Genomic DNA, 16,225 nt, shown 5'->3' on the forward strand with positions numbered 1-16,225 from the left:
ATATTTTTGCATATTTTACTAAAATACTAAAGATAATTGAATATTAAACCACATTTAAGGTTTAAATCAATAAAAATGTCATGAAATTAAGATTTAACAACGATGTTCCAGATACTAAATTTGCTTTTAAAAAAAACAGCGGCCATCTTAAGAAAATATTATTTTGAGTCATTTCCCTTTAATTTCTATTTGTATGGAAATGTATTGATGTTTGCTAACTACTGCAGCCGAATTGATTACGATAAAACGATAGATTACCAAAAGTAAAATCACGAAATATGTTCACGGCTTACAAATTAATTAATTAGGCCTAATATGAATGTTTGGTAAACTTATAGGACTACTTACTTAATATTAGAATCGAGATTTAGATCTAGATCTAGATCTAGATTTCTAATTCTAGATTTAGAATTTTAGATGTAGATTCTAGATATAGATCTAATTATTTATAAAAGTAAAAACTTTTACTAATAAGTTATAACGAATATGCTGCAGGCCTACAACTACAGTAGATCTAGATACATTATAATAAATGCTTCATTTTATATAATTTTATGCATAAACTTAATTGTGCTTGTAACTCAAAGCAAAAACATGCTCACTCAATTTCAAATGCCATTCTAAAGAAATCTGCATGTTGGGGCACTCATAGATCTAGAATCTAGATCTAGATCTAGATCAATATATTTATAGAGGGGCCTATCAAGGTAACACACTGCGTAAATTATGTTTATATTTAAAATCATTTGGTTTAAAAAGTTAGTGCAACTTTTATTATAAAATATTAAATAGTCCCTAAATGGCCTAAAGTATAGGCCTAAATATAATATATAATAAATATTGATTTTGTATATGCCTAGACCAGGGGTTCCCAACCTTTTTTTACTCTAGAGCACATTCTAAAATATCGGTAGGGTGGCGGGCACCACCTATTTTAAATCGACAAACTCCTTCCAGAGGCGTAGCGACCCTTCCCGTCACCCGGGGACAAAACTTTCGATTTGCACCCCCCCCCCCCTAAAGTTTCGATTTCCATCCCCTTCAACCTTTCAATAATGTTTATGAAAAAAAAAATTCTGTCTCTGTCGAATAGTGAGAGGCGGGCACATACGAATCGTTCGGCGGGCGCCATGGCGCCCGCGGGCACGGGGTTGGTAACCCCTGGTCTAGACTCTATTCATAACCTATTACTTATATATTATATAGATCTAATAGTCATATTCAATTAAAACTAATTATATAACCTTTTCTAGATTAGGATAGAATTAGGCTATTAAGCTTTCTAAAATAAGTTAGATCTAGACACTAGTGCAATATTGTTAGCAGTTGGCATTTTTAACACCCAATCACATCACAAAATGCCAGGTCATCTTCCTCCTGTGAATAAGATCTAGATCTAGATTTCTAGAATTACATCACTCACTCTCCATCAAACCACACTCTCCACAACATGTTTCCTATTTTATTTTTATATTTTAGAAACATCAGTAAGCATTCTTATCACCTTAGTAAACTAATAATAATAATACTCATGCTACACTGTAATTTACAACCTCACCACACATAGTTTATTTCAATAGTATTTTACTATTTTATATAGTTGGCACCCTCCCCACTTGTCATTTTTGTGTGACCTATAAGAGCAGGCCTACATTTAATGTAATCAATATTTCTACACTTAAATAATAATTTAACCCATGAGCTATGAGGTTTATACTTTATTTTATTTATGAATTCATACCCTCCCCCCCCCCCCCCCCTCACTCTTCAACCCTAGTTTAAAGTTCAAGAAATAATTGTAAAAAGGCTTACCTTAATTGTTTTAAGGTTCAATGATTTTTGTATATCAATTACACTTAAATAACTTAAATGCATTTTCATGCTATTTTTTTTTACTGTTTTAGGCATGTCTTCTACTGTCCTGATAAATCCAGGTAGGCTAAATGTTAATTTCTTTATATAAAAGTGAATAATTAGATAGACCTATTTTTTAACGTGTTGCATTACATTATGTTTGTTATCACACCATAAGTAGTTTCCACAGCCAAAACTTATTTTTTTTTAAGATGTTTCTTATGACTTTTATCCATCCCCTTCCCATCACCTACAAATTCAAATTGGCGAAATACCCCAACCCCTCCCCCCCCCCCCCCCACATACTATATTATATCCATCATGCAAAACAAATTTCAATTAGTGTTATCTACAATAGTTATTTATTTCTAAAATTATACTAAACTCAACTGGATCATTATTTGGTATGTTTATTGTAATATATTGAGAATTGTGAAGTCAAGGGAACTCACTCTTCTTGTATTAGTCTTATATTTATAATGTTATTTTGAGTGATGTCCCTTGTTAATATATATGTTATTGTCTCGTCACTTCCTGTTCCTGTTTCCATCATGTAGCTGAGGCGGAATAAAGTTCTATATACAAACAGCTTGGTTTCTGTCGTCAGTATTCCAATCTATTACAACTGGCGACGAGGATAAATCATCCGCAGAAAAAGAGCACCTGCTTACTTAAAAAGAAGCTTGCTAGAGCATATTGGCTAAGTATTTCTAGGATAATGGCGCTATATGGCCAAATAAAAGAATTTGATTCAAATGATGAAACCATTCATGATTATCTAGATAGGTTAAGCTTTTACCTTGAAGCTAACGACGTGACGATAGAAGCCAAAAAGAGAGCTGTTTTGTTAACAGTCATAGGGCCTCAACAATTTAGGCTACTAAAGGACTTATGCGCACCAGCTAGTCTAACTACCAAGAGCTTTAACGAGCTGAGCAAACTGCTAACAGACCACCATGCGCCTGTACCATCAAAGTTCCTGTGTAGAGCCAGATTTGACGGTAGGACTCGTCAACCAAACGAATCAATATCAGAATATTTTGCTGCGTTACATCATCTAAGTGAATTTTGTGAATTCGGGGACACGCTGTCTGACAGACTATGTGAAAAGTTTGTGACAGGTGTAAACAGCCCTGATGTTCAAAGGAAGTTGATTCTCGAGTCAGATCTCACATTGGAAAAAGCAATACAATTTGCAACTTCATACCAGCAGTCATCCGATGCGGCGAGATCTCTAGCGCCCTCAGGGATCCATGCAGTAGACAGCAGGTTAGTCAACAAACACCAACCCCATCAGAGCATTTCAACTTATGCTAAACAACCTGCACGTTCAAATCCTAGATCTAAATCTAGTAATAATTATCAAAAATGTCATTGATGCAACGGTCCCCATGCATCTCATCGATGCAAGTTCAAGTCAGCAACTTGTTATAAGTGCAGTAAGCAAGGTCACATTGCCAAGGCCTGCTTTGCAAAGTTTTCGTCTGTTGCTAAATCTAGCCAGTCAAGACAGTACCGCAACCAAAGGCAGCACTATGTTAACTCTCACCAAGACAACCTAACCCAACCAATGAACCACTCTACCAGTGAAAATGCTCAAACTGATCCGCAGCCGGAGTTCAACCTGTTCTCTGTGAAATCAACAAGTCATGCTCCCATCAACGTACCAGTTTATATCAACGGTAAGAGCATCTTCTTCCAACTTGACACTGGAGCATCTCTAACCGTCATCACAAAGAAGGACTTTGACGCTGTCACAGGAGGATCAGTGCCTCTACAACCATGTCACAAGTGCCTAACAACATACACAGGTGACAATGTTCCGGTAATAGGAGAGTGTATGGTTCATGTAAGCTATAATGGTCAAAGTGTTAAACTTCCTCTTCTTGTGGTTGAAGGAAAAGGACCACCATTACTAGGTAGGAACTGGTTAGTTGATCTTAAGTTAGACTGGGAGAGTATATTTTCAGTGAACAAAGCAAGAGAATCTAGTTTTACTTCAATAGATAAAGTGATATCTGAAAATGAAGGTGTCTTTGGTAGTTCAGGATTACTAAATGATAGGACAGTGAAGATAAGCATTAAAGACACAAATCCAAGATACTGCAAAGCTAGAGTTCCACCTTATGCAATGAGGGATAAAATTGAAAATGAGCTAAGTAGATTGGAATCCAATGGCATCATAAAGAAGGTAGACTATTCCGATTGGGCAACGCCCATTGTGCCAGTGTTAAAGAAGGATAGTTCTGTAAGAATTTGTGGAGACTATAAAGCTACACTGAATAAGCAAATAGAGCTAAATAGGTACCCTATTCCTAACATTGAAGAAATTTCTTTGAATTTAGCAGGAGGAGACAAATTCTCTGAATTGGACTTTAGTCATGCTTACACTCAACTAGAACTGCATCCAGATTCAAAAGTCTATACGACAATAAACACACATAAAGGACTCTACCAATATGAAAGACTATGTTTTGGTATATCATCTAGCCCTGGAATTTTCCAGGCTGTCATGGACAGTATTTTTCAGGACATTCCAAATATTTGTGTTTACTTTGACAATGTGTACATAACTGGTAAGAATGACATTGAACATCTTAAAACACTTGATAAAGTCTTGAAAATAGTTGGTGAAAAAGGTTTAAAGATAAACAAAGATAAATGTCAATTCATGCTGACAGATATTAGTTTTCTTGGTTATATTTTAAGCAAGCAAGGCATCAGACCTCAACCTGAGAAAACAAAAGCCATTAAAGAAGCACCCAAACCTGAAAATACCCAACAACTAAGAGCTTTTTTGGGCTTGATAAATTACTATGCGAAGTTCATAGGGAATCTGTCTGGTAAACTATCACCACTGTACAAGCTGCTGCAGAAAAAATGCAACTTGGCACTGGGGTAAACAACAAGATGCTGCTTTTAATGCAGCAAAAGAAGCTTTGTCTTCTGACACCTTACTAACTCACTATGACCCAGGGAAAAGACTTATCTTAACATGTGATGCTTCACCAGATGGTGTAGGAGGAGTGTTATCCCACATAGATGAAAATGGTGACAGACCCATTGCTTTTGCCAGTAGATCTTTGAACCAGACTGAGAAAAATTATTATCAGTTAGATAAGGAAGGCTTAGGCATCATTTTTGGTGTTAAGAAATTTCACAAGTTTCTGTTTGGTAGGGAGTTCACCATCTTTACAGATCATAAGCCATTGCTAGGTTTGTTTGGGGAAAACAAACCCCTGCCAGAGCATGCCTCACCAAGAATTCAAAGATGGGCTATCACACTAACTGCATACAATTATGAATTGCAATACAAACCTGGATCTGAGAATAGTGCAGATAGTCTTAGTCGATTACCTTTAAAAAACCAAAGCCTTAGTTATGTACCAGAAGATGTATTTGTTCTTTTCACTATCATGGATAACTCCAATATAAATGTGAATGATGTTAAAAGAGAAACACAAAAAGATGAGTGCTTGATAAAAGTATATGAGTACTGTAAGAATGAAAGAGTAAACAGGTTCTTAGCCAAATACCGCACAACTCCTCATATTACAACAGGTGTTGCACCATGCGAATTGTTATGTGGTAGGAAAATTAAAACTCACCTTGACCTACTACATCCAACTGTTCAAAGGTCTGTTTCCCAACATCAACATACACAAAAAGTAAATCATGACAAAACATCCATTGAAAGAGGGTTTGCAGTTAATGATAATGTGTATCTGAGAAATTATGGAAGAGGGGAAAAATGGATGCCAGGTCAAATTGTTCAAGGTACAGGACCTGTGTATTATAAAGTAAAAACAAATGATGGACTTATTGTCCGTAGACATGCAGACCAGTTAAAAATAACTTGTGCAGATAATAAGTGTGAATCTGTCAATCCCACCAAATCTGAACAGTTCACACCAACTCAGTTTGTTCCACAACCAAGTTCTGTTGATATGAGTGAACCAAGTAGTCTAGAGTCAGAAAATGTAAATTCTGGAATTAATGATTTAGATCCTAGATTTCCTGAGATAGAGAATCCAGATGGTCAGAATCTTGAGTCACCAAATCAAAAGCCACTGAGAAGGTCAAACAGGACAATCAAAGTCCCAAATAAGTTAGACCTATGATTTTAAAGGTCAAAAGGACTTTGACATCATTGTTTTGTATTTTAATTATGTTGTAACATATTTGCATTTGTTTGTAAGGATGTAATCTACCAAATGATTCAAATCATGTAATGTTCATGTTACAATATATTTGGTGATTTTAGGATACTCTCATTTGTTCTATTGAGAGATGTGTTGTTGTTTACTAAGGGTAAAGGGATGTAATATATTGAGAATTGTGAAGTCAAGGGAACTCACCCTTCTTGTATTAGTCTTATATTTATAATGTTATTTTGAGTGATGTCCCATGTTAATATATATGTTATTGTCTCGTCACTTCCTGTTCCTGTTTCCATCATGTAGCTGAGGCGGAATAAAGTTCTATATACAAACAGCTTGGTTTCTGTCGTCAGTATTCCAATCTATTACATTTATCAATATTTATTACAATTTACTAAAAGGTCTTTCAGAATATAAAATAAATGCTAAAATTCAATGTTAACCTTTTAAATGCACTGTCTGACACCCCCCCCCCCCCTCCTCGAAGCATATTACCAACATCATCACAAAAGTTCATATTTATATGGCTCCCTTATTTTAAAACATCAGGACACTATATATTTTTTTTTATTACAATTTTAATCTGTCAAAAATAATAAAGAAACGCTATTTTTAGAGCTGTTCTTTGAAATATGCAGGCAAATTTGTTTTTATTTACTCTCATACACTGAAACTAACTAAATGTATCATGCATTTTGTAAACCAAAATTTTACAAGTTTTAAGAAAAATTAGAAACCTCTACCTTTAAACCAATATTGTTTTCTCCAGAAGCACAAAGTGTTGGGATTCGCTGCCGTGTGCATTTCCCTGATGGTAAAGTAGATGACAGAGATATATTTGAACACTGGATGGCTTGTGAGGTTTGTGTTATAGTGAGAAATGCTCATGACCTTTTGTTGATGTAAAGGGTAATATTTCACTCTGTAATTTAATCGTATCAACTTATACATTTTATTAAGTTTAATACTTATTAAAAATAATGCAGTTTATGTTAAAAATAAATAAATAGGTGTTTTAATTTTTTAATAGGCTGAGTTATCATTTATTAATCCTGTTATATATTTTCTATAGCTTAAAGAACGGTTGTTATTTTCCTATCCAAATCTTGATTCTTACAACTATGATGTGATCATCCGTTTCAATGACGACTCACAGAATGTCATTCCAGATGAAACAGAGTTAAATGCAGAAGACCTAAAGAGATGTAAAGGAATTTATATTGCCATTAAAGGGTAATCTAGAAATATATTTTTTTTCAGACCTAATAAAAAGTGTTTGAGCTTTTAGATGCATTTTTACATTCTGTTAACTATTAAATGTATGAAGGATATAATGAATACAAACAAATCATTATATTAGCAGTACATTAGAATACATTTTTGCCGTCCATAAATTTGAAGATGATTATTAGGTTTAAATTTTTACCATACTACATAAAAACTATATATTATATTAAAACAGAGAAGGAAATGTTTTTAGACTAGCAGGTTTATAGCAGTAAATTATAACACAGCACATTTTTTTTTAGAAAATAAAACCTAAAAAGATGTAGTTCCTATTCCTGTTTACTTTCTATTTTATTAAAAAGCATTAAAATAATTACTATGACTGTTTTTATATACATGTGTCTATTAGTTTTTAATTGATTCATAATTAATCATAATTGTTTCAAATTTCTAGACAAGAAGGAAACAAAAAGCTAACACCTATTGGAAACATAAATCTCAAATGAATTCCAAGATTCTTAAAATATCAAAAACTAGTTGGACGGTTTGCATGTGACTTACTGGGAATAGACCTATCTAAAAAAATACTTGTTTATATATTTATGTTTTTTATGCACTTAAAACATACATACATATTGGGGTCATATTTTAGAATTGATTTGACTGATTACAGTAGCTGTTTTCTAAATGTTCTCTGAAATAATGAGTGGAGTATAAAATTTTAAGAAGTTAAATAAAAAAACTGAGATAAATACAAATGTGCAAATGAAAAGTTATAATGATATACTTAACTTACTTAACTTAATCCTCATCACTCCCTGTGGAGTATAGGGCAGCAACAAATCTCCGCCATTCCACCCTGTCCTGGGCGAGCCACTTTAGTTCATGCCAGGTTTTGCCAGCAGCCTGTACTTCTTCTTCCATCTCCCTCCTCCATGTTCCCAGTGGTCTTCCTCTATTTCTCTTTCCGGGTGGGTTCCACTTCAGCGCCATGTTGGGGAGTCTTTTTTTCCTCATGCGTAGGACATGGCCCAGCCATCTCCATCTTCTCGTTCGAACCTCTGAGACAATGTCGTTTAATCCTGTCCTTTGCCATATTTCCTTGTTCGGGACTTTGTCGTCCCACTTTATCCTGAGGATGCGTTGGAGGGATCTTCTTTCAAAGCCTCTGAGTCGGCTCTCTCCTTTCTTGTTTAGTTTCCATGACTCTGCAGCATAGAGGAGCACAGAACGTACATTTGACTTATAGATCCTTATTTTAGTTCTCTGCTGCAGTGAGGATGATTTCCATATCTTAGCGAGTCTGTTGAAAGCTTGTGCTGCCATTGCTATTCTGGTGGCAATTTCTTTCTCCATGCTGCCATTTGCTGATATATAGCTGCCGAGGTACTTAAAGTCTTCGACCTCTTCTAGCTCTGCTCCATTCGCAAAGGTCTTGAGAGCACTTTTGGTTTTTATTTTCATTAGCTTGGTTTTTCCGGAGTTTATCTTTAGCCCAACGCTTTTGGCAGTTTGCTCTATTCTTGTGGTTTTTGCTTGGATGTCTTTTTGGGCATGTGAAAGTAAAGCCAAGTCATCAGCAAAGTCACAGTCCTCTAGGTGGTTGGTAAGTTCCCAAACAATTCCTCTTGGCTTATCCTCAGTGGCTCTTCTCATAATCCAGTCTATTACCACCAGAAAGATGACAGGTGAGATGACACAGCCCTGTCTGACTCCTGTTTTTACCTTGAACCATTCACTTTGCTGATTTTCGTGTCGCACACAGCATTGGTTATCATAGTACATGTCCTTGAGTATGTTTATGACTTTTCCTGGAAAGCCATATAGCTCTAGTATCTTCCATAATGATGGATGGTGGATGCTATCAAATGCTTTCTCGAAATCTATGTAGTTGATGTAGAGAGACGAATTCCACTCCAGGGACTGTTCCACTATAGTGCGCAAGACAAATATTTGGTCATTACATGACCTGTTGGCCCTGAAGCCAGCTTGTTCTTCACGAAGGATCCCATCAATTCCTTTCCTCATTCTTTGTAATAAAACTCTGCAGAAGATTTTTCCTGGCACTGACAGAAGGTTAATGCCTCTCCAGTTCTCACAAACATTAAGGTCACCCTTTTTGGGTAATTTGATAATGATTCCCCGTTTCCAAGAATCTGGGACTTTTTCATCATTCCATACTTTATTGAAGATCCCTGATAGAGTTTCTGCACCTATTTTTGGGTCCGCCTTTAGCATCTCCGCAGTGATTCTGTCCTCTCCTGGAGCCTTGTTGCTTTTTGTTTTTTGGATAGCTTCTATTATTTCTTGTTCTAGGATGGGTCCTCTATACATTTCAAAATGTATGTTCATGTCAGTGAAGTCAGCAGTTTCTTCTGGATCTGGTCTGTTTAGGGTCTCTTCAAAGTATTCAGCCCATCTTTTCAATTGATGTTTCTCCGTTGTAAGAACTTTCCCATTTTTGTCCTTGATAGTAGATGATCTATTTGCTATTCCTCCTGTTAGAGTCCTTATAATCTTGTAGACTGTTCTGCTATCTCCCTTATCAGCTGCAGCCTGTGCTTCTGAGGCCATTGTGTCTACATAGTTCCTTTTATCCTTCCTAGCATTCCTCTTTACCTCTTTTTGCAGTCTTCTATATTCTACATCGTTCCGTACCCTGCTTTCCATGGTTCCAGATAGTGTTTTAAGTTTGGCTTCTCTTCTCTTTTCAATGAGATTCCAAGTATCGTTTGAGATCCATTCCTTCCTTTGTTTGTTCCTGTGTCCTAGTATGCATTGGCTTGTTTTTGTGTATACATCCAGGATCTTCTCGCATTGTATATTGGTGTCCTCTTCTGGTAGGTTCTCGAGTAGACTAAATCTATTTTTTAGTTCAATTGCGTAGTTTGCCTTAATGGTGGGATCTTTTAGTTTAGCTGAGTCAAATAGCCTCTGGTTTACTTTCCTGTCGACTCTCCTAAGCTTGAGTTGTAGCTTGCACAAAACTAGATTATGGTCGCTACCTACGTCGGCTCCTCTTATTGCCTTTAAATCCCTCATGGATCTTCTCCACTTTTTATTTATAGCGATGTGATCGATTTGATTGCTGGTTCGCTTATCTGGGGATATCCATGTGGATTTGTGCATTTCTTTGTGCTGAAATAAGCTGCCACCTATAACCAGACCATTTTCTAGGCAAATCTCTCTAAATCTTTGGCCGTTGTTGTTTGCCTCCCCCAGCCCCTCCTTACCCATGCAGAGCTCGTATCCCTGGTTACTGGACCCTACCTTTGCATTCATGTCTCCCATGACCACCAGAATGTCATGTTGTGGAGTCCTGTCGATTTGATCTTGTAGAGTGTGGTAGAACATGTCTTTGTCTTCATCCTTTGCTTGTTCTGTCGGGGCGTAGCACTGTATTACGGTAATCTTTACATGTCTTGAGTAGAATCTGGCCCTAAGAATGCGAGAATTGATTGGTTCCCACCCTATTAGACTTTTTCTTGATATTTTATCCATGATAATACCAACTCCTTCCTGGTGTTGGCTGTCAGATCTCCCAGAATAGATTATAGTTTCTCCTGATCCGAGTGTAATCAGGCCTGAGCCTGTCCATCTCATTTCGCTGATACCCAGGATGTTGATCCTGTATCTTGACATTTCCTTGACCACTTGAGCTGTTTTGCTAGTTTCGTACATGGTACGCACATTCCAAGCTCATATTCGTGTAATAATTTTGGGGGTTACTAAGGACTGTGTCGGAGTAGAGACTTCCTTGCGGCTTTCATCTAGACTCGTCATATCAGGCAAAGCTGCCTCAATCCTCGGTTGCTCTCCCATGATGGTTTGATTTAGATCTGTTGCCGTTTCTGTAGCGTTTTTGTTTTTACATGGTGGGTTGCTAGCCCAAACCCAAAACCCTCCTCCTTTCCCATTCTGGACTTGGGACCAGACAATGGCGGAGTTATAGAGCTTGCTTTATTACTGGTATATAATTTACCAAATATAATATGATATAAGACACTGATTCGCATTCTTCAATTGGTAATTTTTTTTTTTTAAAACACATATAATTAGTGTTCATATTTTTTAACCCTTCAAGATGATTTTATTCCTGTGTTCATATTAAAATATATTTAGTTAGTGTGCTTTAATCTTTGCACTTAAAAGTTACAGCTGGTGATAATGTAAATGCAATAATTGTTTTAGCGAAATGGCCACAGCATCCATCCCTCTGGCTCTATGGGCTAAATTTACCTCTAGGCTAGAATTAAGCACACACTATATATATAAAACTATAAATTTAAAACTATATATATATATATATATATATATATATATATATATATATATATATATATATATATATATATATATATATATAAGTAAAGTACTCATTTAAACAAAGTGGTCCTTGGGGCAGGCGAATTAGAATTCACCTGTTTAGTAATGTCTTTCTTAGCCATATGTTATTTAAGGAGAATGGTATAAAAAGATTTTACTACCATTCAACCTTTAATAAATATATGATCCTGTGGAGTAGGTCAAAGCTAATTGCTTAAAAATTTATTTTTAACTATGCAATGTTAATGTTATTCTAATTTGTTTTATGTCATTGTTACTTTTTCTTATCTTACCATATAGGCCCTGTCTTTCTGTCTATTTAATTCACTTACCCGTTACACTTTTAATGCTACATTTCATCTCTAAACTTAAATGAGTGAACATATTTGAACCTAAATGTTACTCTATGATGTTTTGTTACTTATGCTTAATTTTTTTCACTGTTTTTCTCTTTGCTGGTCTTACTTTTTTTTTTGACATGCTTTCTTCACTTTCCCTATTGCTACAAACAGGCATTTAAAATAAACTTTTCAAAGGAGGGTTGTTTTTTTCTCTCTTTGTCACACTGTTCCAGAAATGAATTGAAATGAAGTGACATTAAAATAGCTCAGATGCGCAATAAGTTTAATCTTTTTTGGGGTGTTTCTTTTTCATAAACTGTTAAACCAGCTAATCTGGATACTCACATATAATTTTTTGCTTATATGTCAAACCAAATTTTAGTTTGCTCGACATATCAAATCTTGTATCTCTGGGCACTTGTACGCCAAGGTACCACTGTAGCCTATATGTTCATATTAAGCAACATAAATAACACAGGGTTATTTAAACGTATTATTGTAAGACACATATTAAACAATAGCATATATTAATTTATTTTTCGATTGTTATACAATTGTAAAAGATAAAGAATATTTTATTTAATTAACACAAAACCCATATAAAATAAACTGGGAGTGATCTCACCTAAATTTTCTCGAATATTCTTATATAACATGATGGGGGATGGCAAGTCGGGATATAGACAATATTTTAATCCATTTTTAATTACTTAAACTTTTAAAAATAGAGTACAATATCGTAGAAAAAAGAATTGCACACCAAGTGAATGTCAAACAATATGTGTTTATTAGTGCGGAGTATTATTAGTACTTTATAAATTCACATGCGTGAATTACTACTTCAGGTCAATGGAAATAACTCAAAATTTGACAGAAGGCAGAAAATTAGATCATTTACTATTACGTGAAATTTCATTAATCTTTCTGAAACAACAGTATAGGCTTTTGAAAAATTGAAAGTAGATTAAGTTCAGGTTACCAGAAATGCTGAAACGTTGGTACGGAACTACAAATTGGATAAAATACTAGCTGTAATGGTACTCAAGTTATCATGTTCACAGACACAAACACACACACAGAGACATACGGACGAGAGTGCAAAATTATGTTTTTCCGACTCAGGTGGGTGTAAAACGTCAAGATTTGCAAAAATCTTGATTTTTTTCCCATGATTACAATACTTTCTCCATACTTCATACATACAAGAAAGTAAAAACAAGTTTATAAAACTCATATTATCAAACTTTAAATATCTGAGAAATTTTAATTATAAATTGTATATAAATTAATCAGAATTATAGACATAAGTAAAATAGTATAAACAAATTTTCTCAGCAATGTCGATCAACGTTTATTCAGCCTGATTACAAATATGTGCTTTTATTTATGGTACTAAAATCAACTTAATGGTATACAAATTTACATAATTGTATAAAAATAAATTACTGACTTGGGATTGACACCTAATGATGTTGTGATGGGGGGGGGGGGGGGGGAAATTATCTTTGGGGGAGTTAAGAAAAGAAAGATGAAAATGGTATTAACTTTATTTAAATGAATGTCATTTCTAGATTTGAAATTTAGTGACATTGTATGTGGGGTTGGTCTATTAATTTTGTTTTAAAAATGCATATATAATTATAAGACAACATATGCAGATGAACCTCTTTGAATTTATAAAAAGTTGTAATTATACATTTTTTATTTCAAGTTTTGCTGACTACAACCTGCACTATAGGAATCATAAATCATAGTTTTAAAATTTAAAAAAGTCATATAATTTATTTCTCCCCATGGAAAAAATGAAAAGGACATTTATTTGAATGCATCAGATTGATTGTTTTAATAACAAATGTACTGGGTGCTCCTTTTTCACTCAATCAACCAATAGTTAAATAATGTCTCTTTGTTTTAGCAATATCAAGTTTTATTAAAATAAAGGTAGGACCTATAATTTTATGTAGATGGCTTTTACTTTAAAATAAACAACATATTTCTTGGTTGTAAATTATATTTCTCAATTATTGTAATTGGATAGTAATAGTCTAATTCTTAAGTGCAAGTGTTTTTGTTGAAGAGGTTATTAAATTTATGTTTGAACAGTTTACAGAGTTTCTTAATTTGCTTACTCAGTAGAGATGCATTAAATGTCAAATACACTTTACCTTTACCTAGTTAAAGAGTGAACTAAATTTTATACTGGTAAAAGTATAAATTTTCCTGAAACACTTATCGGAATCCCATAGCACAAACGCAAATGAAATCCAGTAAACTTTTAGTACAAGAAACCAGTTCAAAGTAGTTAGTTCAAGTTAAGAAAGAATATTTAAATGACAATATACTTAGAAGAGCTAGTTGGAGATGTTTTACTTATAAGTATTATAGAATATAATGAAATATTTGGATGATGTCTTTCAGGTTTGTTCTGAGGACATATATGGACTTGATGAAGTAGAGTTTATCTATTGCTATGACAGTTTCATATGGAACGATAGTATTGTCAGTGCAATGCCCAGCCGCCTATGATTTTTTAACATGTGTCAGATACCCATCAGAGCTTGGTGAAATCATGGATGTCCTACTGATGATCAGAACTTGAGTCTTTTTCGTTTGCGGTTTTATATATAGTTCTATAAGAATAAATCTTTATAGGACCTACTAGATTAATTATCCTAAATCTTGCAATAACATTCACTTAAATATATAGAGTAAATTTAGTAGAAACCATTGAAAATAATTAGGATAAAAGTAACACTGCCACCAAAAGATGAATAGCTAAACTTCAGAAAAATAATAATTATTGTTGATTTTTTTTACAATCAGAATTATAGAATTAAAACAGGTAATGCTCTATGAAACTTGCTTTTGCAAATACTATTAAACAGGTGTTTTGAGCAATACAATAATCTAACAGATACCTTATTTAATAATATTTATATACATATAAATGTATATATAGACCTATATAATTATATATATATATATATATATATATATATATATATATATATATATATATATATATATATATATATATATCAGTGCATTGATTTCAAATAACAAAACAGAACTACATTTTTAAAATTGAAAAAAAAAATGAAGAGAATTTCATAAATGGATGTTTTTTAATTACTTAAAACAGAAGATGCATCAATACAGCATTACAAAGTATATAATTTATATTTGTTTTCATGGACAATCTTTAATTTTGAATTAAATGTTAACTTCAGCTTCTTTGTGTCTAAAATTCCACATCCATGATGTTCCATTTACCTAGAAATTAAATAAATAATACTTTAAACAACTTTCAGTACTATGAAAAAATTAATCATTGATTAAAACAGACAGTCAAATATAGCAGTTGAAGTTGAATTAAAATTCACCTATTTCTGTGGCATTTACATGTAACAGAGTGTACAGGTATATACCCAGCCACCTTTAATTTCCCTATCTTGAGCCAGGTACTCATGAGAGCTGGGTGGACTTAGGACATCATACTAGGACTAAAGTCAGGGATCTGAACTCTAGTCTATTGGGTTGGAAATGTGTAAGCTACTGTCTGAAAGTCCCACTATTGGGCCATATCAAGCACTGTTACATAAATTAAATCAATAATTAATAGTTACTTAATTAATACTTACAGTAAATAATCTTAGTAGCAGCATATTCTTTAAGAATTGTAACACTGAAACGGTTTCAAACTTGTACTTAAGCTGAAGAATGGCTTATTATAAAAAAATTCAGCTCACCTTTAGTTTAGCTCAAGATCAGCACCAATAGCCACAGTCAAGTGTGAGAAAATTGCTTGCCAAGTACCTAGAGAATTTGGATATTATAAATTATTAAGTTTATGCATATATTATATTAAAATAATTATTTAACTAATATTTGATATTATATATATATATATATATATATACATATATATATGTTTGTATTTTGTGTTTGTATATATATATATATATATATATATATATATATATATATATATATATATATATATATATATATATATATATATATATATATATATATATATATAGGTTTAATTATATATAGGTCTATTTATATTTATGCTTGGGGGGGGGGGGGGGGGCGGCCCTTTAAAAAAAATTTTTTTGCGGGGTGGCCCTTTTTTTTCTAGTTCCGCCACTGGCAGACAATTTTACTAATGCCCATAACTATAAGCAATGCATTTTACATTTACATTTTAAAATTGTCATATAATGAAATTATAAACTTTTAAATTGGTCTTTTTTATACTATTAAAATGCTACTATTAGCATTTAAACCTAGATTTGTTATTCAATTTTCAAT

General features: G+C 33.6%; 1 protein-coding gene and 1 long non-coding RNA gene across 2 annotated transcripts; one reads left to right on the plus strand and one right to left on the minus strand.

Annotated features, from left to right (window-relative positions):
* The first annotated feature begins 1,893 nt into the window (after positions 1-1,893).
* Positions 1,894-7,843, plus strand: LOC131956025 (uncharacterized). Its single transcript, XM_059320371.1, has 4 exons — positions 1,894-1,934; positions 6,784-6,875; positions 7,087-7,247; positions 7,696-7,843. The coding sequence occupies exons 1-4, from the start codon at positions 1,907-1,909 to the stop codon at positions 7,745-7,747; spliced, it is 333 nt and encodes a 110-aa protein (XP_059176354.1). The 5' UTR covers positions 1,894-1,906; the 3' UTR covers positions 7,748-7,843.
* Positions 7,844-15,023: 7,180 nt separating this feature from the next.
* Positions 15,024-15,772, minus strand: LOC131956027 (uncharacterized). Its single transcript, XR_009388926.1, has 2 exons — positions 15,658-15,772; positions 15,024-15,181 (listed from the first exon to the last, which is right to left on the minus strand). It is a non-coding gene; the product is annotated as an uncharacterized LOC131956027 (long non-coding RNA).
* Positions 15,773-16,225: the final 453 nt, after the last annotated feature.

The sequence above is a fragment of the Physella acuta genome, unplaced genomic scaffold, assembly GCF_028476545.2.
Source record: "Physella acuta isolate Inbredline_101_S28 unplaced genomic scaffold, ASM2847654v3 ptg001123l, whole genome shotgun sequence".
Lineage (NCBI taxonomy): Eukaryota > Metazoa > Mollusca > Gastropoda > Physidae > Physella > Physella acuta.

Excerpts from the sequence above, each read along its gene's own strand:
- LOC131956025 (XM_059320371.1), top strand. The coding sequence starts at position 1,907 with ATGTCTTCTACTGTCCTGATAAATCCAG. Across the intron at positions 1,935-6,783 it reads TACTGTCCTGATAAATCCAG|AAGCACAAAGTGTTGGGATT; the intron begins GTAGGCTAAATG and ends TGTTTTCTCCAG. Across the intron at positions 7,248-7,695 it reads ATTTATATTGCCATTAAAGG|ACAAGAAGGAAACAAAAAGC; the intron begins GTAATCTAGAAA and ends TCAAATTTCTAG.